Source organism: Rhipicephalus microplus, chromosome 3, assembly GCF_043290135.1.
Source record: "Rhipicephalus microplus isolate Deutch F79 chromosome 3, USDA_Rmic, whole genome shotgun sequence".
In the NCBI taxonomy this organism is placed as follows: Eukaryota; Metazoa; Arthropoda; class Arachnida; order Ixodida; family Ixodidae; genus Rhipicephalus; species Rhipicephalus microplus.
Genome location: NC_134702.1, coordinates 260076136 through 260102884, shown reverse-complemented (window position 1 = coordinate 260102884; position 26749 = coordinate 260076136). Strand labels below are relative to the sequence as shown.

The following is a 26749-nucleotide window of genomic DNA, read 5'->3' as shown; positions in this document are numbered from 1 at the left end:
AGATAGATAGATAGATAGATAGATAGATAGATGTACTGGCAGTAAGAAAAGCAGCGGAAGATTCTAAATAAACAAGAAAATGCTGATTTTTGCTTTCATTTCCTGTAATTTTTAAGTTCCATTAACAGCTGCATAGGGTTAATATTTATGCCAGTGTTGAACCTCCCACACAATTTCCGCGCGGTAATAAAGGAGATGGCCCGCTAGCAAACTCTAATGAAGACAGTCTCATCAAAGCAATGAAGAAAATGCCTCATTGAAATCGCTTTGTTGTTCTTATCCCGTATAAAATATAGCGTTACATTTGCGCAATACAAAATGTCCTCGATCCCCATGAATAAACGTTGAGGCGATGTCCAGCTATTAGGGCTTTTCATAACTGCGAGGAATGTAACACGTCGTCGGCAATGAAGCATAGTTGGTGCCAACAAGCTTGCCAATTGTGCCTTTAATGTGTGATGTCCTGTGCTGCTTGTTTGTGAGACTTTCTCTTACTGATTGACATTGATTCGGTAGTGGGGTTTAATGTCCTAAATCCACCATATGTTTGTGAGAGACGCCGTAGTGAAGGGCTCTGGAAATTTCGACCACCTGGGGTTCTTTAACCTGCACACAAATCGGAGCACCCAAATCTGTGCACACGGGCATATAACATTTCCGCCTCAATCGGAAATGCAGCCGCCGCAGCCGGGATTCAAACCCGCGATCTGCGGGGCAGCAGCCGAGTAGTTTAGCCACTAGATCACCACGGCAGGGCACAACTTCTCTTACCATAAATTCACATTTTTTTAAGACATGGTTATAGGTCGGGTCACTTTCTTTCTTTGGTTACTGCGTGCGGCACGCAAAATAAAATTAACTAAGCGGATATACGCAGAAGAACCAGTATGCGCAGCGCAAAAATTTACAAAATTTTCGCGTGTCAGCAGTTTGACCGAAACAATCGCTGACTGGAAAGAAGCTTTTGCTTCGGGAAAAGTCATAGTCGTATTATTTTGCGCTTGGTGTTACTTTCATAAAGGCGGACACACACACTGCAGGCGTCATTGCCCCTGTGTCTCTTTGTTTGGGGGGGGGGGGGGGGGTACCTGCTTTGTGTTAGCCTTTTAGCAGCCATCGCATCTTTCAGCTAGTGAAGTATTTACAGCTTGCTAAAATGTGTACAGTAATATAATCTATGATATCACCACAGCAATTCTGTATTAAAATAAACACTACCCCGCACCAAGGTAACAGTGACATAATGCTCCTAGTACCCCTGTTCAGCGGTAAATCTAATTTCATTTACAGCGATTGCCATTTGATTGTAATGTCATTTGTTGGCTGTCACACGGGGAAACTAATCCAATTTGATGAAAATGACGTTTTCTGTTGAATGAGTTGCCGGGACACATTCCCCTTTAATTTGGGACCGAGTGAGTACTCTCGATGCCAGGGACATTTAGAGAGATGGCTGTTAACTTACGTATACGTAACTTTTATCATTTAAATGTATATTATTCCTTACTAGATAAACCTATTACTGGCTTGATGACATAATAATCAAGTGCAAAGTTTATGACAAAAAATTCTACTCTCAACAACAGTGGCTGGACGCCGGATATGTTTCATTTATAGTCTGGTGTCGTTGATGCCTGTATTGGGGATGTTGATCGTTCGATTGTACTGGTCGTAAGGACCAAAGTGGTGAGTACACGAGATCGCTGCCGCCTTCTCATTTCAGCTGCCAGTAAGTCAGTCGTGTACACTGCTGCAGTTCACTCCACTCACAACTGTTCATATTGTCGGCCATGTTGCTTTTCGTGTGTGTCGTGCAGCTGTGGCAAGTTGTGTGAAGTGACCACGTTCATGTCCTTGTACCACCTTTTTACGCATAGTTTTTCGTGGGTACAGGCATGTCACACGCAAGTTTAATATATTTTTATTTCTGCCGAATGGACTGCACATGAGGGCTAAGTTCATGTTCATCATTTCAAAATGACATTTGTTTGGTCGTGCGACAGCACGCAGGTAAAACGGCATTGGGTTCAATTAATGCCATTTGTTGTAAACGACATAAGGTTTACCGAGTGACAGGGGTATTAGGCAGTGTTTTTTAAAAGCGAAGCTCCTTAAGGCGTCACCCGATCTTCCTCTGTAGTATCTACCTCTCTCGGGTATGTGCCACTTCCAGAAATACGCTAAAGTGTGACCAACCTGTTTTGTAGCTATACCAATGCCCATTCACACCTTTTTGAAAACTTCGAAGTCTATGCAAAGGTATTCACGGATGCTTCAGTACGCAGCGATAGCCTGAACGCTTCTGCAGCTTTCGTCTGCCCTTAAACCAATATCCGGCGGTTGTTTTAAATACCGCACCCCTCATCGTCAGTGATGGCCGAGCTGGTAGCGATTGATGTCGCCCTTAAGTACGTACAAGAAAGGTTACCAGCATCGAATGCTGTCACCCTCACCGACTCTCGCGGTGCCCTTAGCCAACCCACCAGCAAGGAGGCCGACAGCCATATTCTAAGCAGCATCATGGAATTCATCAACAATATTCTGTCACGTGGGGTATGCCTAGCTGTACAGTGGGTACCTTCGCACGTGGGCATTGCGGGCAATGAAGAAGCGATCGCCTTGCTTCGTTACGCTACCATGATGGCTGTGATTGTCCGGAAATTCTGTGTACGATGGACAACGCTCGTCTGCTTATACGCCAACACCTTCTAAAGCAGCACCCAGACCAGCGTGTGGTGAATGAATTGTCCCCCCCCCCCCCCCTCCGTGTTCGTGGCCGTGGCTTGGCTTGTCGTTCCCGAGCGCTGTTGTACAAACTGAGAGTGGGCTCTGTGCTGGTGCGTGAACGATTACACCGTCAAGGGCGTGTGGACAGTCCGTTGTGCGCAGCTTTTTGCTCCTGCGAAACACTTGAGCCTCTCATAGTGCAGTATCCCACATTTGCTACGTAGCGGTCTTTGCTGATTAAGGAATATTACTTCCTAGGACATAAGCGCGCAACCCTAGGCGACTACCTCTTTCCGAGTGGTTGTGCTTCCCGACGCGACCAAGCCCACCGAGCTCTCCTTACATTTATCAACCAAACGAACCTGACCTTGCCACCCGTTTATAGACGGTATTTTTCTATTATTTTATTTGTTTTTTACTCATACTCGTCGAAATCTTCGTCATTTTTTCCTTCTTCATCGTCATTCCTCTTTCTCCCTTCTAATCTTTGTTTCCTCTGTTTCTTTTTTTCTCCCGAAAGAGTAAGCAGGCGTTGTGCTCCTCCAGGTGGCAGTTGTCAGCTTACTCTCTCCCGCTTTCCTCTGTGTCCTTGTGTATATATGCATGCAAATCAAATAAATAAATAAATTAAAAATTATTGTGCCACTGGGAAGTTTACCTCTTGGAATGTCCGCTTGATGGCAGTTTTTTTATATAATCATTATATGATGAAAATGATTCGAGCTGGTGGTACTTGGATTGCTCACTAGATGGATGGACATACAGACAGACAGGCAGACAGACACAAAGATGGACAGATCGACCCATTATTGGACGGACGGATGGATGCACGAATGGATGGAAGGACGCTTCTTCCCACTCACCGTCATTAGGTTCGTGGATATGCTGATAAGCTGCATTTTTTTGCTGTGTTGTTCTTCAGTAAAATATACCCTAGAATACCTCTTGATCTGTGAACTTGACAGTTTCCTAAACGAACAAACATAGTTGATATAAGTCGGTGTGAAGCATCTATGTCTTGTCTTCGAGGCATATCAAACTCCTTTGAGATATTGTCTGAAATGCAGAAGAGCAGTTACTTAATATAGAGACGGAAACGCGAGGCGCACTGGGATGTTTCCGCTAAGCGAGATAACTTTACAAATTATTTTTATTAACTTATTTTCAACATTTCTTTTTCAGATTTCAGAACTACCTGCGGCGAGTTTGTTAGACGTTTACGCTTAGAACCGTTTCAATGGAGACACATATTTCATGACATTCAACCCGCAATGACGGCAATACAAGCGAGTGCTCTCAATGATTTCTTGTTCCAGCGCACAATACGGCGTCTTGTCACGAAACATTAAATGAAGCATTACTAAATTTTCCAAACACGTTAAAGGTCGCACAATATTAAAACCATGCCTTGTGCAGAATATTTTTTCCCTCTTAGAATACTTCTGTTAACGCACCAGCTATAAGTGATACACCTCAATATGCGCCACAACGCAATTATTTAGGATCCTTCAGTGAGCATTTCATTAGCTGAACAGACATTCCAAGAAGTCGTGCACAGGTAATTGGAGTTACTAGCTCAATAGCTGCAGTAATTATACCTGTCACAGATACTGTTCAAATTTATTTCCAAAATACAAGGGTTCTGGAAATACCATTGGCTAAAAGCTGTTCGAGAAACAGCTTCAATCTGCCCATGGTGCTTTTTAAAAGTTCTGCGTCACCTACAAAAATAATCAAGTCAATATTGCTGTCCCTGTACATGTACTACTCAGTTATGATTTGGCAGAGAAATTATTGCCACAGTAATAAATATGCACATGCACTGTGCTCACATCAAGCATGCTTTCTTCACTTGGCTAGACAAGATGACTGGCACGCAAAAGCCTTAATTAATTGATAAAAAACTCCGATGACTTACGTGGAGCCATTTAGAGGTTTTGTTGCCTGTTCGATTGCAGAAGAGCCAAGTACCGATGCATTAAACACTAGCACACGCACGGGTGTTCTTTGAAATTCACCATCAAACCTTTGACGTTATTTGGTGGCTGTAATAAATTAAAATGCGTCATAAAAACGACTTTCAAAGGTGCGTAATTAGAGCCGTTCCATTACTTTGCAAGAGAAGTATTGTTGCAATACTACTAACACCGCAGATAGCGGTTAGAGAAAAGTTGAAGGTATCGAATCGCAGAGCTCGAGACGCGTCGACCTATGTGCGAGGTGATAAAGAAGCAACACACGAAACTTACCTGCGGAAGACTGAGCAATGCACTGAACATCCACGCAGCCAAAGTAAGCCTCTTGGAGCGAAGGCGGTTTCGGGCACGCTCCATGGGGTACCGTAGCGCGATCAGCTGGTCATAGCCTATGACCACTAGGATGAAGGTGGACAAATACAGCGAGAACATTTGCATGTACTTGAAGAGCTTGCACAGGGGATCACCACCCAACCACTGCACCGTCACCGTCCAAGCCGCTTCTGCAAGCACACACCACGCGGTCACCATGAGGTCGGCCACGGAAAGGTGTGCCAACAGCAGATAGAGCGAGGACCGACGAGCCCGGCTCATGAACCAGATTGAGAGCAAAGTGGCCGAGTTGCCAAACAGGGATACTCCAGCGATCAGCACCAGCACCAGGGCCCGCACAACAGCGGCTCGTGTAAGCTGAGGAGCAGTCTCAGCAGGCACCGACACGGTCCAGTTTCCATCATCGGACAACATGTTCGTGGTAGTAGAATTGGCATTGGCTCCCATTTCCTCCACAACCGATAGGCACGTGGCGTTCGCCGCGCACAGGCTGACAGCCGGTAAGGTGGTCAGAGCCATCGCTGATGCTAGGCAGTATAGCACACGAAGACAAGTGACAGGAACAGGAGGAGTAGCGTGAGAAAAGTATGCGACACGCCACGTGCACGTGTACTGCGCAAGAGAGGGATTGCTCCGCGTGCCAGAACACGTTTACCTACGCTCCTGTGCCAGCCGCGCACGCCCCTCTGATCGCATACCGCGAGTGACGATCTCAAGCCGACCCGAGTTTCCGAGAGGCGACGGTTTCAGCGGCTGGTGGCCAGATGGCGCCAGCGAGAATCGATGACTAGCTTCCAATGGGCGAAGTGGCAGTTTGCGCCTCGTCTCTTCACAGCGCTCCCTCTCGGGGTGCCAAAAGCGCCACGGTGGACTGCGTGTATGTTGCTTGAGATTCTTACTGTGCCAATAGAACAGTGACTTGTGGAATCTACAGTACGGTAATACCTGTTCCGTAGGCGGCAGCGCAGCGTGGATGCCCTCCACTTTGTCCCTTTCACTTTCCCTAATTTTTCATCGCCAAGGTCATGCTGTCAATGTTCCAGGTTTTTTAATCTATTCGTAACTATCCAATTTCAATAACTCGTTTATTTGCAGAAACATTGATGTCATGTTCATTTTTGGAGAGATAGTACTAGGCACAAAGTCACATAGTCATATTATGAATCAATATGAAGTGCGCATTGTGAATACGCACTTTGCGGCGCATTCACAATGCACATAGTTTCATGCGCATTCATGGTCACATGCAGGCATTTAACTTATCATCACATCCTCGAGCTCTTGAATATTGGAAAGATCTTCCGGATCTAGTTCCATATCTAACCGTGAAACTTTTCGCGATAACCTGATTTCGTTGCACTCTAATATTGTATAACTCTGTTGCACCTTGATTTCTGTCATAATATGTATATATATATATATATATATATATATATATATATATTCGTCTGTTTTTCTCTTTTATACATATTTCCTTTGTATACTGATGCCCCTCTTACTCGATGCCCTTCAGTGGGCCTGTAAGGTATTTTCAATAAATAAATAAATATATAAAGAAATAAATCTGAGTACGACGTCTATTTAAGGAAGAGAAAGGTTGCCCACTACGCTTCGTTTATAATTTTCGCAATATATCATCTATGACGAGTACTAATTCACGATCAAATGAAAGCAGCGTTTAATCTTCGTTCAAGTTCCCAAAGGTTACGCAGGAGTAGACGCTGAATACGAAAAGGCCATTCGCCGCAGAGCTGAATGAAAATACAGACGCATGGGTCTGCTTGAAGATTCCCGCGACAGTAAAACACGCATGACCACATGAGCCGACGACCATAAAGATCAGGTAAGAAAGCGCTGGTGGAATTAGGTGATGTTCTGCTCTTTTTAACTGGGACAGTAACGCATCAACAACCATTTAGGTCCTTAGCTTCAGGGAAGAATGTACCGGAAACGACGTTGCGGACGAATATTGTCAGAATATATACACGACCAAGTGCAGCTGGGCACACGACTGAATACATTAGGTCTGTTGAGGACATTAAAGCCTTCAATAGTTTTCTTTCAATAGACATCTTGGTTAACTGGATTATCCGCTTTCATTGAAAGACTTAAATAACACCCTTGCAGCATGCTGCCAGAGCACAGCAGCTGGTCCTGATGGGATAACGTATTCGCCGCTAAACAACGTTGGTCCTGTGGCCACAAATGCTTTGAAAATTTTTCCGTTATGCATGGACAGCAGACTTCCTTCCATCCTCCTGGAAAGTTGCATGAGTGGTGCCAATTCTGAAACCCGGCAAAACACCTTTATCCATAGATTCTTTCCGTCCTGTCAGCCTGACTAGCTGTCTCTGTAAACTTAGGAAAAAGATGATCGACGCTAGAATTCAGTGGTAGATGAAATGTACGAATGTGCTTCCAGAAAATATGACAGGCTTCTGCAGGCGCCGGTGCACAATGGATGCCATTCTAGACCTTGTCATTTATGCAGATCATGAGAAGAGCTGTGAAAAAATCGTTGTTGCAATATTTCTAGATATAAAACGAGCATTTGACACAACCAGCCACGCTGTGTACTGCACGGTTTAATTCAGTGGAAGCGTTAATTGACGTCAGCATGCCAGTGAAATGCGGAAGAAAACATCTCTCGTCACTGTCTGCTAGAGTTTTGAATTTTGAGGACTGATAACTGCACTTTTGTGCAGCGATTCTCACCATTCTTGTATTCGTTTCCGCAATTATTGCTAGACGGGTCCCGATGCTAAGTAAAGCTGTCCCATACGTGTCGTAGGGCCTTGTGGGGGGAGCTGTTTTAAACATTTAGATTTAGATTTCTTTAGTTCTTTTAGGTAAACACGAAACGGGCACCGTCTGCACTTTAATCATATTTTTGATTTACGACAGGATAACGTTATTTCGACAAGTCCATGTGTCACAAATTACAACAGTGGTGAAGTTGAGCGTTCTTGCTTTGATTCGGTTCGCAGTGTTTCTAAAGAGTATGGTTGTGAACTAGGATTTCCTGCTGAGGTACTCAGCTGGACTTGTCTACAGTTATTACACCTCAAGCTACTCTGCGACTATAAGCCCTTTTGGTGATTTTACAATCCTTGTGGGAAGAAGGAACAGATGCCATTTGATTCTGCGCACTAATAAAACGTGAAGGAAGATACTGTTACATTTTCCATAGAATCTGCCTTGACAAAGTCATGCCCGCACAACATTCCCAGGAGTCCCAATAATGATGCCAGCTGAATATTGGCGGTGGGCTTCCTTCGTCGGTCGTAAACACGGTCACTAAGCTACTCTTTCAAAAGCTGAAACGTGGAACAAAAAAATGAAGCTGCTTAGGATTCATTGAATTCCAAACTCTAAGAGATACCGCACCTGCATAAACTCTTTCAACATCTAAGAAGGTCGCTGCAATACATAGTAAGCCACTTTTTTGACGATGGAAAAACTCGCCAGTTGGAGCCCCTGATTTTTAATGGCAAGAGACATGGCTGCCAAAAAACACGAGCAGGCCTTTGTTAGGTTCTCCACGGTAGTTGTATACTCCGTTTCCATATCACGCGGAAAAGTGTACGTTGGGCAATCTCTAGCATCGCCGCTGCGGTGGTCTAGCGGCTAAGGTACTCGGCTGCTGACCCGCAGATCGTGGGATGAAATCCCGGCTGCCGCGGCTGAATTTTCGACAGAGGCGAAAATGCTGTAGGCCGATGTGCTCAAATTTGGGTGCAGGTTGAAGAACCCCAATCGGTCGATATTTGCAGAGATTTTCACAATGGTGTCTCTCATAATCTTATGGTGGTTCTGGGACGTTGAAAACAACACATCAATCATCAATTAATCTCTGGCGTTCATCAAACACCGGATCAGCGAGTGCTTTGATGTAAAAATTCAGTGAATCCTATCACAATTTTAAGTTGAAGAGAAGAAAAAGCTGATGCTCTTACACGTGAAGCGCGAACTTGACGTGAAAAAATGAGAGCTCCTAAAACTTAGCATAACAACAAGGAGGTAATACTCAATCACTTCAGGGCCAACCACAAAGTTTCACACCAGAAATGCGTGATCCACGGGCTTTCTAGAGAACAAGCGACGCTCCTTGATGGCTAAGAACTGACTCCACATACTCGCTGGCTTGGTCTTTCAAGACTGGGTGAGGTGCTTCCCCGTTTTGTGTCTTTTGTGGTGACATCGGCGACATCGTACATTTCATCTGGCTGTGTCTGCGTTTTGAGAGGGGAAGAGCAGCGGTGGTACACAGATTGCAAGAAGGCTGTCACAGTCACTGGACATTTGAAGACGACGCTTTTACAGAAGCAACGCCGAGAAGCGCCCACAGCAATGACGAACAGCGTGCAACGGATTACCATGATTTTCCTGCGAAACAGTGGGCGGCGTGACATTTGGCTATGATCTGCTTTTATCGAGGAGGTGCTCAGCCGAAACAACTGCCGGCCATTTAGACCAGGCTCACCCCGCCTGTTGCAATACCACCACCACCACGCCCGGCAATTTAGAATACGCCTGAATGGCAGGCCAAGGCAGTATGCACAAAAACTTTAGAAAAAAAGAGGCTCAGTGCGCCGATCTTGTGGCCCATGCTGTGGCGTGTGGGTTTGAAGCGTAGTTTACAGATCCACAGGTTCTCAGAAGAAGCTACAAATCACCTGCAGGTATTTCTTTGGAAGCATACTCTATAGTAAAAATAAGAATCGTTGTGTTAGCGAGCCGTTTGTGAGAAGTACCAAAAGGAAATATATTTTCTCAGGGCAAGATGTCAGTGCGCGCCTAGTTGCTGTTTTTTCTCTGTTTTCGTTTTTGGTTGCTTTGTTGAGTGATGATAGCTAAATCTTTGTTCATGCGCACCTATTTTTCGTTGAGATTAGATCAACAATACTCGTCTCTGTAACTTATTTCATCAGAAACAACTATCTTTTTCTCATTTTTATCATAATTAACGTGCGCGGGTTTACTCCTAAATTGAAAGGGTGCGCACGTGCCGCTCCCCTAGTCCAGCCGTGGAGGTGGCTACCTGTACCTGCTTCTCTTACGACTACTACTAATACTACTACTACATACATAGTGGACGCACAACCCACGGCTTAGGGAGCTTCGCCCACAAAACATCAATACTATATCAAAGGTGACTACCCTGCCTGCCAACACCACCATTACAATAATGGCAAACCTATCAGTCCTAATGAGGCTCGCAGAATGCTCTTCTGAATTCTTTAACTCCGACTACTCAGGTGCACAAAGAACACATGCGATTAAAATACTAAACAAACAGAAAACGTCCAAACGAACACACAAAAAACTTACAAGCAATAGCCGTGCTTCTTCACGCTCACTCAAAACTAACTAATGTCATTTTTGCTATTCTAATCTTAGGACCGTACTCCGTCACACAGTCCGATGCATGTTGTCTTGAAAACCGCACCATGCTTATCTTTATCTTTGAAGGAAAAATGTACATCGCTTAAGACATGAACAAAACCTAACACAGGTTACCAAAACCATAGCTGGCAGCCGAGATACCAAAATAAAACTGACTAAAATCAAAACAAAGAAGCGCAATAAATTACTATTAGTTAGGGGACTGCGTATCTGCCTAGGTGTTCCACGAGTGACTTCCAGCAGCCTCGTCACAACAGACTCTCCAAACACCCCTTCAGGTCATGAGAACAATCGAAACATGCCACCATTTTTCGCGCTTACAGCCGCAACAGAAAGACCACTCAGTGGCACTGCAGATTTTAGGAAGGAATGAAAGCAATGCCAATGAAGAGATACAGAATAATCTATATATACTACAAAGAAATCAACTTTGGAGCACTGAAGTTGACTCTCCTCCATGGCTGCGTGAAATACCAAGCATTAAATTGTAAGTAGATGGCATCATCGGAAAGAGAGACATGTTCATCCAAGCTGCTCAAGAACTAGCGCTTCATCAGATACACATGCGGTATCCAGGATACCTACTTGTTTACACAGATGGCTCAAGTATTACAACGTGTTTAACATGAACATTTATCATCATCGTCATCATCATCATGATCATCACCAGCCTAACCAGGCTTGATGCAGGACAAAGGCATCTCCCATGATCCGCCAGTCGACTCAGTCCTGTGCTTGCTGCTGCCACTTTATACCCGCAAGCATTCTAGTATCATCTGCCCACCTAATTTTCTGTATCGCTTGCTTTCTATGGCTCGTTTGCCTTCTATGAAAATCCAGTAAGTTATCCTTAATAATCAATCGTTATCCTGCCTACGCGTTACATTCCCGGCTCATGTCTATTTCTTCTCCTTGATTTATAACTATGATATCATAAACCACGGTTTGTTCCCTGATCTACTCTGCTCTCTTTTTGTCTCTTTAAGGTTACATCTATTATTTTTCTTTCCATCGCTTGCTGCGTCATCCTCAATTTAGCCTGAACTTAATCTATTTATTTATTACACCACAGCTTAATATTCAGAAATCATGAGTGTTATGTCACACGCCATCATCTACAACAGCCGAGTTAATCGCTTTTCTGTATGCTATGAGCTTCATAAACTCAGCTGCAGGTGCGAAAAAATGGTACTTTCCAGCGATTCACAGGCCGCATCATTATCACTCTTAAGTACAAACATGACTTTAATTAGTAATAGTATGACATACTTAACACTTACCCGCGTATTCAGAAAGGCTACTTGACTTCAACTTGACTTGAAGCCACTTTCAACGCAACGCGTTCGCAACGCGTTTGTGCGTTTGTGCTGCCTTGGCACGGCCTAGAAACAGAGCGTTCGAAACGCGTTTGCGCTGCATTGAAGTCGGTAGCAAGTCAAGATCAAGTTGAGCAGCGTTTCTGAATACGGGGGTTAAAAAGGTCACCAAACCAAGCCAGGTGCAACATATCAAATTTCAGTGGATACCTTGTCATGGCAACATTTCTCGAAACACAGCCGCCTATGAAGTGGCACGACAAACACATTGTGAAGATGTCACTGTTCCTTTAGCAATCTAGCAAACTGAATGCCGTAAAATTATGAAAACTACAATTTCCAGAAGAGCAAGAAAATTCACAGTTTTGCCGCAAAGGCAAAACTGTTGCTATTTCGATGTGATAGCGAAAACTCGGAAGGTCACGCTCAGAATGACCAGAATATGAAAAAGCGCTCCGTATTTCTCACGCACAAATGATGCAGGAAATGTACTCACAGGTACAGATGAACGCGAATAAGCGTCTCAGTTGTCAAATCTATGTGTCTGAAAAGCGCCGTTTTCGCAAGTGGAGCCTGTGCACTGATTGCAGTGACCTTTGTGCGCCCCGTAACTACAACAGAATCGTTCCAGTGCAATCCCAATGCCAGCCAAAACGTATGATCCTCCCCACCGGGAGATAAGGCCGCACGAGAGATCGTCCACTCCCTTCCTCTGCGTGGGCAAAAGTACGCGTGAGAAATGAGAACCACTGCACGCTCATCGCACCATCTGGCTCATAATATTGAAAACACGGTAGTTTTCCCATGGCCTCCAAGATTGCGGTCGCGCGGCGGGGTTCAGATGTCATGGTCCTCCTCCCCCCGGTGAGTGGTAAGTGGTAGATATAAATAGCTTGCCGCTATGACATCTGTAAATTTTTTTGTAGCGTCAGTAGGCGTGATGCCTGATTGTAGGGATTGTTGCATGCACTTGTTGTAGAACTCAGCAACCCGCCGTTTCCAACAGCGTTACTACGGCATCTGTCGCTTTTTGTGTAGTGTTGGATGACCACCGCAATGTTAAAATATAAAACGAAAACACAGGAAATATGATCACAACAACTGCCACCAGATAATGTATCAATTACACGCCTGAAACGTCCAGAAGACTTTATCTTCAGGGACAGCGAAGGAACCTTCCAGTGACTTCACAAGTGTCCGCATTAGGGAGCAGGGATGCATCGTCCAGCCGTTTTAGTGGAGGTCAGTGGTATATTATAGGCACTATAGCGCCAGGGAAACGGTGCGTGTCGAGTGCTAGCAGGCTGTCTGCGTCCGCGTCGAAGTGCTAAAAGTGGACACGTCAAACTTCGTGCCCCCTCAGTGCATTCTTTACGCTACAACAGTACTTTTCCTACGATGCAGAGGGTATTCCTTTTTCTGCGAACGACGGACTGGTTGGGACTAAACATGCTCGTTGCGGCAGTAGTGAGCTTCGACCTCATGCTTGAAAACTAGAGAGCGTTAACCGGCAGTTCTCGAATAGGGGCCCCAAAGCCCTTTGCGTATGGACGCTTTGGGTCAAGCAGGAGCAAAGAGCTTTCAAATATATGGTCTGCAGCGCCATGGACACAGATTCAATTTTTGGTCTTGTCTTTTTAGTGGGTGCCGTTGCCTTTGTCTGACCAAAACTTTTGCGGCAGGCTTTGGGGTTGCCACCAAATTAGAGAAATAGCGTCCTCGAACCCAAATGCGGTATGTATTTAGTGCATGTGCAGTGGCCTCGACGCTATTTCTTTGGGGCCACAAACCTTTGGGGGCTCCTATTCGAAAACTCCCTAATGACGAAGTTCGTTCTGTGTTTGCGTCACAGAACTGATAGATGTGTTTTAAGTTCTTTTCCAAATAGTCCCCTAAGCACTATTGCGGAATTTTGGGACAAGGCTTCACATGTGACGACGTCAACGACGGCAGAACTCGAAGCTCTGCGCAATGCACTGGAACTCATCAATTCAAATGAAAGACCAGGTAAATGGGCTGTGTTTTCTGACTCAAAACCAGCGTTACAGTGCCTGCTATCAGTTCTCCGAAGCGGATGCCAGGACCATTTGACCTACCAAACCGTGAAACTTCACCACCTTTTAATACAAAAAGGCCACGACATCGTCTTTCAGTGGTTGCCTGGGCATTGTGGTATAAGCGGCAATGATTCTGCAGATCATTCTGCTCGCACGTCACATAAAGAAGCGAACAGCGTTCCGATTCCGCTTTCAAGAGCGGATGCGGCGAGGCAGATTCGTCAACTGGCCCGCAGTCTCACACTGACTGAGTGGAACACACCAAGCATACGACATACAAGACTGCATGAGCTCGACCCTTCACTACAACTCCAGCCTCCACCCGGCCTACCTCGACGTGCAGCTTCGCTTCTCTATTGCCTTTGGCTGGGAGTTGCCTTCACGAAAGCTTATACCACGTTAACTGGAATTACTGACAGTGCAGCGTGCGATGTTTGCGGCACCGACGAAAATATCGAACACCTGCGGTACCATTGTCCTCGTTTTGCCTCAGATAGACAAGTACTTGCCAACGCAATGCGGCGACTGGATGATCGGCCTCTTTCTGTGCAGCTGCTATTACAGCAACGTCCACATGCCCCGACAGCCCACAAGGCAGTGAAAGCCCTGCTGTGTTTCCTGAGAAAGACAGGCTTGGGTGAATGCCTCTGACATGTGGTAGAGTTCTACACGCTGCAGTGAAATTACTGTCAGTCTCTCCCCCACCTTTTTTTTCTTTTTCCTCTCTTCCCTCTTTCTCGTCTTTCTTGTCCCCTTACCTAATCCCCCAGTGTGGGGTAGCCACACTGGTTAACCTCCCTGCCTTCTCCCTTTTGGTGCTTCCTCCTCCTTTGGGCCATTTGACTGTTTCACACTGTTCGCATGAAGTTCAATTGCAGAACTTTTTTGTGCTATTTGATTACTGCAACGTGCATGCAGGAAGAACGAAAACGCAACGTTTTTCCGTAAAATGAATCTAATTTTAAAAAAGATGTCACTCGCTGGTCCAAGTCTGCACGTGTTTTTTTTCATGACTGAGTGTTTTTACAGTGCAAAGTAAATAAAGATGTAGTTAATGATGAGCCGTCTGGCTTCCAAGACGCAGCACTTGCATCAAAAAGGGCTTGTGTGGCAGCCTTACGAGACGCTGCACAGTTGCGTTGACATTGCCTGTCCAGTTGGCTAGCAGTGGTCGAAGCAGCAGTTACAGTGAAACATCGCAGATGTGGTTCGTGTGATGAGGGCTGCCCGACACTCACCGTATTGCAGGGTACGTTATAATCATCTTTTCGTCAATGATTAAAGAGCAGAATACATCTTGTTCAACATGTAGCACCAAAGCTCTGCGCAGAGGCGTACTGTTATCAGCGTTGTGACAGCTATTTCGCCCGTTGAGTGCCCGACGTACTTCTGTACCGTGACACAACAAGGCAACCTAAACAGGCTCCTTTTCCTGACATACTCGTATCCTTTGTTGAAGAATACTTTTCACAGCACGCACTCCCTCAGCATTGCTGCGCTGTAGACTGACTTCTTAGCAAATGAATTTGAGACTTGGTTTTTGATAAATTTTGCTTCTTGTGACCTTCATTTGCTGCTTTTAGTAAACTTTAAAAAACGGGCAATTTCTTTGTTGCTTTCTAGAGCTTGTAGCCGTTCACGTACCGTATTGTGCTCGCTTTGTAATGTCTGCAGTGGGTTCTTCAGGCGGTTGATTTCACGCTGCAGGAAATTCAATAGCTTTTGTTTTTGCTTCTTCCGTTATTCACTTTGAATCAAGTTCTACCTGGGTCATTTTAGCTGTACATGAGCTTGCTTCTTGCTCGCTTTCAGTCGGCAGCACAAAGTCATATGCTGCCTCCGAAAATCTCGCAGCGGCAGCATGTTCGTCTTCACTGAAGAAATCAGGTTTTACATTTCCATGCATGCATTCATGTGGGCTACTTAGGGCTCTGTTGTTAGCGAAAACTGATGTACTGCCATCTGCTACTTTTTTTCGAGGCAGCTTTCTTATCCTCTTTTGCATATATGAAGGGTAGTTTGGAAATATCGTTGGGACAGCAGTTGCTAAGAGCAATCACAGTTTAGTGTCTTACTTATAGTCATTTTCAGCGAAGTGGCGGGAACAAACCAAAAAATGGTCGCTGGGCACCCAACTCGTTTCGTTTTTTCCAGTACCCTGCCTGGAGATCAATCTGAGCTAAGCTTGACAGCGTTAAGCATCTCACAAGAATTCATGGTAGGCCAAATTGCGATTGTTTTTTTTTTCTGACGTGCACAGGGGATCGGAACAGTTCTTTGGCATGCTGCTGCTCAATCTACCCAGTTGGCTTACATTTCGGTTTGTAAAGGGCACAACACATGAAAATGAACACGACTATCAACTATCGTTGCCCTTAAAATTGCACCACTGTGCAAAAAAAACACACACACTCTCAATAGCACGCCTCGCCGCAGTGGATGGATGGATGGATGGATGGATGGATGGATGGATGGATGGATGGATGGATGGATGGATGGATGGATGGATGGATGGATGGATGGATGGATGGATGGATGGATGGATTGATGGATGGATGGATGGATGGATGGATGGATGGATGGATGGATGGATGGATGGATGGATGGATGGATGAATGGATGGACGGATGGATGGATGGATGGATGGATGGATGGATGGATGGATGGATGGATGGATGGATGGATGGACGTATATGGCTGTACCCTTTAGATCGGGCGGTGGCTAGCTCCACCAAGCCGTAATACTTAATCAAACAAAAACTTTATTTATTTTTTCCCTTAAATAGTGAGGTTGAGGATTCGTACCTTGCAGTGAGAGGTTTATTTTTTAACGTGCCTTGACTTTAACCACCAATCAGATAACCTCCTTCTAGTTATTTCTACCTATTTTGCCCTCACTGTCCCTAAACCCCAGTGCTTTGAAAAACTCTGCGCCATCATCCTGAACTATAGGGTGAAGCCCTCTACAGAACATTATCAAGTGTTCCGCAGTTTCTTCTTCCTCTCCACACGCACTGCATACCGTGCCTACGCCTTCGTATTTGGCCCGATATGTCTTGGTTCAAAATACTCCCGTCCTGGCCTGAAACAGTAGAGAACTACCCCGAGTATTATCATAGATCCTTTCCTTCGCAATTTCCTGCTTAAAAGTGCGATAGATCTCTAGTGCGGATTTTTAATGATGGCAATTCTCCGCATATCGGTCTCGGCTTCCTTCACCTTCTTCTTGACCGATAATTCTTTTTGGATTGGCCCCCTGCTGTTTTCCAAATATTTACCAGTCAATTTTCTGGTTCGCTTCCGCCATTTTGTTTCGAGATTCTTCATGTACAAGTAGCTGAATACCTTCCTAGCCCAACGCTCCTCCCCCTTTTCTTTCAATCGCTTCTCAAACTTTATCTTGCTGCTGGCTTCCCTGCCCTCAAATGATGTCCATCCCATATCACCTTGTACTCTCTGATTTGGTGTATTCCCGTGAGCTCCTAAGGCAAGCCTACCTATTCAACGTTGCTTAATTTCTAATCTTGCTTGAACTTCTGATCTCGTGCACAAGACCGCATTGCCGAACGTAAGATCAGGAACCATTACCCCTTTCCATATTCCTCTCAACACCTCATACCTATTGTAATTCCACAGTGCCCTATTTTCCATCACCGCTACATTCCTGTTACCTTTATTCGTCGCGTATATTTCGTTTTCCCTTAGGTACTCGACCCCATTGCTTATCCATAGGCCCTAATATTTGTATTTATCTGTTATCTCTAGCGTGACCTCCTGTATTCTAAGCTCACTATCTTCATTGTCATTAAACATCATGACTACTGATTTTTCCTTACTGACTCTGAAATCTAACTCATCTCCCTCATTACCACAGATGTCCACCAATCTCTGCAAATCTTCCTTATTGTCGGTCATTAGCACTATATCATCTGCGTACATCAATGCTGGTAGTGCCTGTTCAATGAGTATTCCTTGTTTGACGAAAGAGAGGTTGAAGCCCAGTCCACTTCCCTCTAATTTGGTCTTAACCCTTGTGGGTACATCACAAATGATAAGGGTGACAGGGGACACCCCTGCCTAAGCCCCCGTTTTACCTGTGCAGGCTTGGATACCTATTTTCCCACTCTATAATTACCTTGTTACCTTCATAGATATCTTTTAAAAGATTAGTGACTACATCTTCCACGCCTAGTGTGTCCAGTATTCGCCACAACTCCTCTTGAACCACGCTATCGTACGCTCCCTTCATATCCAAAAATGCTAGCTATAGAGGCCTGTGTTCCTTTTCTGCTATTTCGATGCACTGCGTCAGTGAGAACAGATTGTCTTCCAACTTCCTGTGTTTCTGAAACTTATTATGTAGTTCCCCCGCACCCCCTCATCCTCTATCCATGCCTTAAGTCTTTGCTTTATAAGCTGCATCGCCAGCCCGTAGACCACTGATGTCACTGTTATAGGACGGTAGTTGTTTATGTCAGCTTTGTCCTCCTTTTCTTTATAGATTATGCTCATCCTGCTAAGTTTCCATTCATCGGGAACTTCTCCATTGATTATTATTTTGCTCACTGCCTCTCTCAAAACCTGCTTACACTTCGGACCTGATGCCTTTATCAGCATAATTGGAATGCCATCTGGGCTTGTTGATGATCTACTAGGAATCCTTTTCTCAGCCCTTTCAATTCAATTCAATTTCAATTTCAAAATTTGTTTTATTGTTTTCTTCTACAAGACACAAGAAACAAAAGGATGTTGGGGCTAAAGGCATATAGCCTGACAGAGGACCCAACACCCTTGTACACAGTTCGTACATCTAAAAATAAAAATAAAAAACAGCTTTCGCGGCTGCAGTCTTTCTTGAACAAAAAAAGCAACAGAGAAAAGATAGCTGCCAAAACATTATGTTACATTAAATCTGACTGACTGTACAAATCTTGTAACATACTACATAACACACTTAAATAACAATCACTCAGGAAAGAATCAGACTAGAACATTAGAGGCAAGTGATACATACCATTATATTTTGTAGTTTATAAAATACATGCACTACAAGATTTTCATCGCCCGACTACTACCATTGCTAAAATCAGTAATTTTCTCACTCTTGTGAAAATGGAGCAATTGCGCCACCTGATTCATTCTTGTCTATTGTGGTGCATAAAGCAATCCTTTGTTGAAATTTTTCTGTCACCCTTGTTCTTATATATTCAATAGCTTCGTCCCCTTCTAGCCTAGCACCTTGAGCTGTAGTTACGAACCTCTGCTCTAGGCTCATCTCATTTCTTAGGGAGTTTGAATGGTTCCAAAATTTTGTAGCTGCCTTTCTATCTTTTTTATGTTCTTCGGCCAGCCACTGGGCTCTCTTTCTTCTAATCTTTTCATTGATCAAAAGGGATGCATCCCTTCTACAGCTTAGAAAGATTTCCCACTTTTTTTCAACATCATCTGTCGGTTCACCCCGCTGCTTAGCATGTCTGTGTTCAATAGAGGCTTCCTGACGTTTTGCTATGGCTCCCTTAACTTCCTCATTCCACCAACTTTTGGGTTTGTGTCTTCTTTTCCGGGGTGACTTGTCACGTGCCTTAGCAAGCTCCAGCTCAAACAATATAATTAGATTTGTGTATGTCCACACTGTTTTATTATCCTCAGTGATTACTTTCTCCCTTTGTTTAGTGGCTATTTCAATTCGCCTTTATGAATAAAAATTTTTCTTTAGTTGCTCATCTTGTCTCCTTCCCACTTTCACTGCTCTTCCAAAACTTAGCTTGATACGTTTGTGATCACTACCCAGACTTCTGGAGCCACCTTCATCTATGTGCATTTCCCTGATCTTATCATACATCCTATGTGACATCAGTGCGTAATCTATCGTCGACTGCAGCCTTCCTACTTCCCATGCTATTTGCCCTTCACACTTTTTGGTACTGTTGCAAATGATTAAATCAAGCTTTTCACACATATCCATGATCATTTTGCCTGTCGGGTCGATCTACCCATCTATATCTTCTATGTGCGCATTCATGTCTCCTAGTATAATTATCTTCCTAACTCCTGAATGTCCTTTGATATACACTCTACCATCACCTGGTTTTCCTCTCTGGCCTTTGCTCCCGTCCACATGTACACGAAACCAAGGAGTGTCATTTGCCCTGCCACTTTCCCTTTTAGACATGAATGTTCCTTGCAGTCCTGCTTGACCCTTTGCCAGTCTGTACTTTTAGGAATAAATGCCCCGATACCACCACCCCTTTCTGCTGCCTTCTGTTCTATTACAATATTCCCACGCGTAGTCCGGATTGTTCAGAGTTTGTTCCATGTCCCTGAGATGTGTTTCTACAAAACCGTATACCATCGGCCTCCCTTCACTTAGCTGTTCTTCTATCTCTTCCCACTTCAGCCTGTTCCTACCACCCTGCATGTTAATATACCCTATGTCTGAATTGGCTCGGCGCTCGTGGCTACGTCTATTTATGCCCCGGACTCTACCTATCTTAGATACTGGTGCCACTTTGGAATCGTATCTGTCCATACACACTGTCAAAGAGTCTCCCTGGTTGTTTTCCTCGTTACTAGCTATCCTGCACTCCGAAGGGCCCGCTTGCCCCCCAAAAAAGCTACTGCGCGTCCTGCAAGTCGCCAACCCACCTCATGACCTAGCCGCCCATCGAAGTGAATTCTGCCTCGTTGAAAACCACCCCACCTATGCACCTCTCTGTTTAGTTCCACCACCTCAAAGCCTTTCTCTCGACTTATCCGCCATATCTCTTGGTTTGCGTTGACAACCGCTCTTTGCAGGTTGCTATCACGCTCCGGTACCTACAGTATCGTGCATATCACTACCTGTACCTGAGAAGTGGCGCGCGTGTCGTTGACGCCTTTCGCCAGTATGGCTGCTAGTCCTGCTGTATCTTCATTTAAGACATCGTTTAAACCACCTAAAATTATCACGAGGTTTCGTCTATTAGCGGTAGTTTTAAGTTTCGCGCTCGCTTGCCTCATGACTGCTTCCAGCTTGCGTCCTGGGAACGCCCCTACTGCAACACTCTTGTCACCTGTTACCCTCTCTTTTATGGCTTCTGTGCATCGACTTAAATTCGAGTCCCCGGCGATTATCACAAGCTGTGACTTTTCAGCTGGAGCGTCCTGCACCTGGTGGCTACTTGCATCTGTGACACCGGCTGCTTTGTCCCCTCCCAGCCCCACCACTACTTCGCTGAAGCTGGGCCTTGCGACAATTGAAGCAGCTGAACCTGTTTTCTTTTTTTAAAACTTGCTTGCTCTTTCTTCTCCGTCATTCTGGTTGCCGGTTCTCTACTGTTCTCCTCGTAGGCCGCTCCTCTGTTCACCTTGGCTAGTGCTTCCTCGGCGGACTTCAGCCTTTCTCCCATTGCCCTCGTTTTCTCTTGCTCTGTCGCCAACGCAGACACGAGCTCGGCAATCCTCATCAGCAGTTCACTCTGGGCAACCATCATTTTCTCCATTTTTTCGTCGACAGCCATCATTTTCTCTATTTTTTCCTCGACCCCAGATTGCCTACACTTCGCGTCAGCCTCCTCTCCATCCGCTTCTACACTTGTGTCTACTTTCAAACCCACTCCACATTCTGAACACTTCACAGTCTTTTCAACCACGTGTTTCTGACACCAGTTGTCCCTATACTCGATAATTACTAAACTCGAGCCATGCCCTACGAAAAAAAGAAAGTCTAAGCTCCACTACAAAAATTTGCATGTTCAATGTACCCGCACCTCCCCCACGTGTTGACAAAGAAAAAGAAACAACAAAAAAATTGAAACGCTTCACTCGCAATAACTAATAAATACCTGGTGACTGGCCCCCGAGAAAGCTGTACCATAAAATAAGTGCTACGAAGATCTCAACTGCTGCCTTATACTATTAAAGGCAAGCTCAAAACATGCAAAAACACTTATCTCCGCAGTCGATTGGGAGCGCTCAAAAACACGTCCATCCGCCATGACAGCCCGAACCGATTCAGTCTCTCATACTTCAAGGGCTCCCCATCAAAAGTTGCGGCCGGAACTGTCATCAATGCTCTCCCACCATCTCTAACGCTTGGCGGCTCAACGGAGCAAGGCGTACCTTCTGTACTTTCATCCAGCGGCCATGCACTAGCAGGCCGGTGCGCGTTCCTTGCAGCGCGCTCAGGAGCGTTCCCGCGTTTTAAGGAACGCAGACAGCGTTCTCTTCAACGCGGACCAACTAAGAGAGATCAGCTGATGAGTGCCCCTTTTTGGCTGGATATTTGCAGTCAGGGTTACAACAACCAATCCGCTAAAGGCCAAGTAAGGGCAGCAGTAGCGCTGCTCCCTGAAGTGGCCGTTGTACGTGTACGCCGCCGCTGGCTCACCACCGAGTCTTCTCGACAGCAAAAAGCCCACACAACACACCTGATCTTCCAGTTTGCACACCTTGGCATCACTACCATCCACCGCACAACAGACGCTTGGACGCATCAGGTGGTGTCCACTGCTGTCTATTCGTTCCTTGATTTAAGATGGCACGAAGCGATGCACCCAATACCAACGCTGAGAGCACTTGGCTCACCTGAGATCTACCAGATGCAAGTGCAAGGCTACTCTCCCTATTCCCAGCGCAACAGAAGCCTGAACTAAGGTGGTAACCAGTTAAATAACTTGGCGCTCACTCTATCGCCTCCTTATCTACGCGGGTGAACCAATTCGCATGCTCAAGAAACTTTAGACAAGAACAGGTCTTGAATTAAGCTGCTTGATGGACGGACGGAAAAAAATTTATTGAAAAATTAAAACAATATCACAGCATATCTAGATGATGAGTCGGGCGAAGCTTGGAAGGGTTTTATTGGTAAACCGTCAATCATCCGCTGGCTGCGTCCATTCATCCGTGCATCTGTCTGCCTGTTCATCCTTCCGTCCATCTGTCTGTCTGTCTGTCTGTCTGTCTGTCTGTCTGTCTGTCTGTCTGTCTGTCTGTCCGCCCGTCCATCCGTCCGTCCGTCTGTCTGTCTGTCTCCCCGTTTTTATGCCTGTTTGTGTCTGTCTGCCTGTGCATTCATCCGTCCATCCGTCTGTCTGTCTCTCTATTGTCCGTGCATGTGTCCATCCGGCTCTCCACATGCATGTACATCTGTCTATATGCCCATCCATCCGTCCATCTAGTGAACACTCCAAGCACCACCATCTCGCATCTTTTCATCACAAATTCATCATGTGCACGTACCGTCATTCTTCGCACATTCCAAGGACTAAAACGAGAGGTGGCTACTACATGCAGGATATGCACGACCTACGCCTTGAGGAGCTTCGCCCCTACAACCGTGCAATGCTTCCGGTTCATTCTGAGGCTATCCCGACATTTTATGTGGTGAGGCGCAGCCCTTCCACCACTGTCCGGGCTTTCTGGATTACCCACAGCTGGTCCTGCAGATCTAAGCTACCCAGCTTACTTAGCCAACGCTTCTCGAAGAGGTCCGGTCCTATATTGCCTTCTAGGTATATTACCGTGACCTGTGTGCATTGTCATGGAATGTGTGCCATATCTGCGTGTTCGTGCTTACAGGTTGTGCAGCTTACTTGTCACTATCGTTGGTATTTACCCTGTTCAGGTGTACCGGACTTCTAAAGGTCTTGCTTTGCGGTGTTCGCCAGTTTGTTTCTTGAGATCTGTCTCGGTGTTTGTATGGTGGGGGATATTATCGTTGTTGCTTATAGTGTGTCAATGTGTCGTGGTACGTCACCAGTTTGTCTCTGTCGTATTGTATCACATATTCATCATTGCTATCACCTCCAGCGTCCCCATCATCTCCACCGGAGTTTTTCCCCTTCTCTAGATGAGTAAGGATGCCAGGCCGTCACTGTCCGAGCCATGGTGGGTGAGTCCTCGCATGGTTCGGTGGGCTTACTCGTTGAGGTTTCAAGAGATTATCGTGTCTTTGATGTTTAATTCCCCCATGGGCGCCGGGATTCACTTGAGCTTTTAGGGTACGATTTTGAAACGCAGAGCAGACTAGAAGGAGTCTGCTCTGCGTTTCAGAATTTTGCAGCTTTGGTAGCGACCCATTCTTTTGTGAAATCCTCAATGGCCATATTGGAGTCACTGATTATTATGCTGTCGTGTTGTCGATCATTTATTACAGTCAGTGCAATGGCCAATAATCCTGCTGCCTCCGTAGATCTAGTTCTTACGGAGCCCGCGGTGATGGTCTTCGCTTTCGTGTCTATGACCGCCATTTCGAAGAGGAGGCCGCGCAGAACCCTATTACTGATTTAATGAGTTCAGAAATACCAGGCGCCGTCTACAAAAGCACGCCCTCCTCCGCACCATAATTTTTAATGATCATTTTCATGCGGCATTTTCGTCTCTCGACGTTTTGTACAGGGTGCATATTTTTTACGATGTTCCTCGTGATTATCATGGAGATGACATCCAGGTGAATATGCATCTTGGTATCTTAAATTCTATGGTAATTTATGAACATCTTTTCCCTAATTTCTCTGCCCACTATGGCTCCAGACGATCGTTCGGAATGCGCTGTTCTCTGTGCTTCAGCGATCTTGTCCAGCGTGCTATTACTCCAAGTGGCAGCAGCCTTTCCTTTATTGCGTAGTGCAATAGACCCACCGTAGCACTGTACGCTTTTCTAATAAGCGTGCCATGTTTGCCTTCCTCAGCCTTACTTCAGTGGATTTGTCTGTCTACATATAAATTTGTATACAATCAATCTATCTACAATAAATCTGTCTGTCTACTTGTGCCTTTATTTATTCCTGTTGTTTATGCGAACTGCAAGAAAACTTACTGAAGGTGAGCTGCCAACAAGCCCACATCGCATCTCTCATGAGCCGCCATGACTTGCTTTTCTAGGTGCGTTACGGTTTTCACATTAGTTCCCGTGGCTTAGATCTACAGACCCAGAACTCTGACTTTCTAAATCAAGGGCATCTTCGCGCCATTTCTAGTGGTTATCTTGATTCTTCTTTTGTGTAATTCGTCTACGTTTCTGCAATGTACACGTCGTCTCTCGGGGCGGTTTAGTAGCAGTTCCAATTTGCCCATTGACCATTCCAATCTGGATTCATCAAGATGTCTCTCGACTGCATTAACCACCTTTTCAAGTTTATTCTCCATCTTGCCCTCACCGGTGTCTTGTGTAGTCTAAATCGTAATATCGTCTTCATAAATTGTGTGATTAAGGGCTTCTATTTGCTCTAACTTTTTTCCGATAATCCGAACATGATAAGGTTTGGTGAGCATCAGTGATGCGGTGGACCCTTGTGGTTGCCAGCGCTGCCCATATCCACTAGGATGTTCTCCTTCTCATGCAGTGTATTCGTGGCAGTTCTTTCCGTAAGAAAAAATTTTGATGTAGATGTACGTGCGTTCGCCCAGGCCAAGTTGCGCAATTCGTTCGAGGATGGCTAGGTGCTCGATTATGTTGGAGGTATTCCTTAGATCTAGCCGAATCATTGCCCTCACGCCTCGTCCAGCGGGGTCTATGACTTGCTTCTTGAGTTGTATCCCAGCCTCTTATGTGGAGAACCATCTTCGGAAGCCGATCTTGTTACTGCGGTATAAGTTGTTAGACTCAAGGTAGCCGTTAACCCTGTGCAGGCAAGCATGCTTCATTACTTTACCTGTATTTCTAGGGGTGAGGATTTTAGGGCTTAGTGATGGGATCTGGTCGGATCTCTTTCATTATTCGGGTAAATCCTAGTTTCTTCAGATGTAGTTGGTAGAACAGCTCCTTCCCATCCTTGGTCATCCAGGTTCTGGAGCATCTTGTTGGGCACTTTGTCGGGACCTGGAGCCGCCTTGGTCTTGATAGTTGCAAAACTGTCCCAATTTCTCGCTGTGAAAAATATATGTCAATATTCTGGTTGCGAGAGACCAAATAGCCTGATGTTTGGCTGCCGTGCGACTGTCGAGGTACAGCTTGACGATATTGTAACCTATCTGACGGTTGTTCCCTTTACACCTGTGTCTTATATTGGTCATTTTCTCCTTCACCACCATTTCGTTGGCGACAGGTCCAGCAGGTGCTTGAGAATTTTCCACGTCTTGCCTGTGATGATGTTGCCATCTATGGCGTCACACACTTCATCCCATTTCTGTAGGCATAGTTGGCTACAGTGTGTTTACATATGCTTGTTTAGTTCCACGAGTTTCCTCTGAGATTTAAGTTGTGTTTTTGCTCATGCAGTCATTTCTGAATAGAATTTTTGCTTCTAAAAGTTAGCGAGCCTGCAGTACAACCGTGTCGAGAGGCTTCCGCCATTGTCTTTTTTCTCTTCTTGTCAAGCCAACCAGTCATCCAGCTTCATTTCGGCGGTGGCTTTTTTTTACGTCTCGTAGAAGTTCCCTTCGCCATTGTTTTATGTGTTTGATGGGTCCCTGTTTTTTTTTCTCTTCTGCTTCAGTGAAATTTTTCTCAATGTACGCGCCTGATCTGTTTGCGATTTCTGGTGCGAGGATCGCCTAGGACGATGTCGAAGATCCTGTGATCACTCCCCAGGTTTTCAAAGGTATTTTCCCCCGTTACTCACCTGGCGTTCTTGCACAGCGTTAAGTCTGGCGCGGTGCGCCTGAACGGGCCCTCGCGAATTCTGTCTGGCTCGTGGAGAACGATTACGCCAACCTTTTCAATGATGTCGGCAAGATGATTTTTTTTTCCTTTCTTAGACGAGTGCCTATATCCCCAATACGTGTGCGGAGCGTTGAAGTCACCTCCGATGGCAAGTCTGTTGTCGCCTGCGATGTTAATCGTTTTGTTAATTAGGTATTTGCAATTGTGAGTTAGGGCCTTTTTAGACGGGCTGCTGTATACGTTCAAGACGAAAGTGCTGTTGTCTCTATTACGGCCTGGCACGACTTCTATGGTGATGTGGTTGATGTAAATGATGTGTTTTCTAATGCACAGGATAGCCTTTTCTTCACT

General features: G+C 45.3%; 1 protein-coding gene across 1 annotated transcript; it reads right to left on the bottom strand.

Moving 5' to 3' along the window:
• Positions 1 to 4071: 4071 nt before the first annotated feature.
• On the bottom strand, positions 4072 to 5710 carry LOC119175414 (gonadotropin-releasing hormone receptor). Its single transcript, XM_075888673.1, has one exon. It carries the CDS (start codon positions 5553 to 5555, stop codon positions 4869 to 4871), a length of 687 nt encoding a protein of 228 aa, XP_075744788.1. The 5' UTR covers positions 5556 to 5710; the 3' UTR covers positions 4072 to 4868.
• Between the last annotated feature and the right edge of the window lie 21039 nt (positions 5711 to 26749).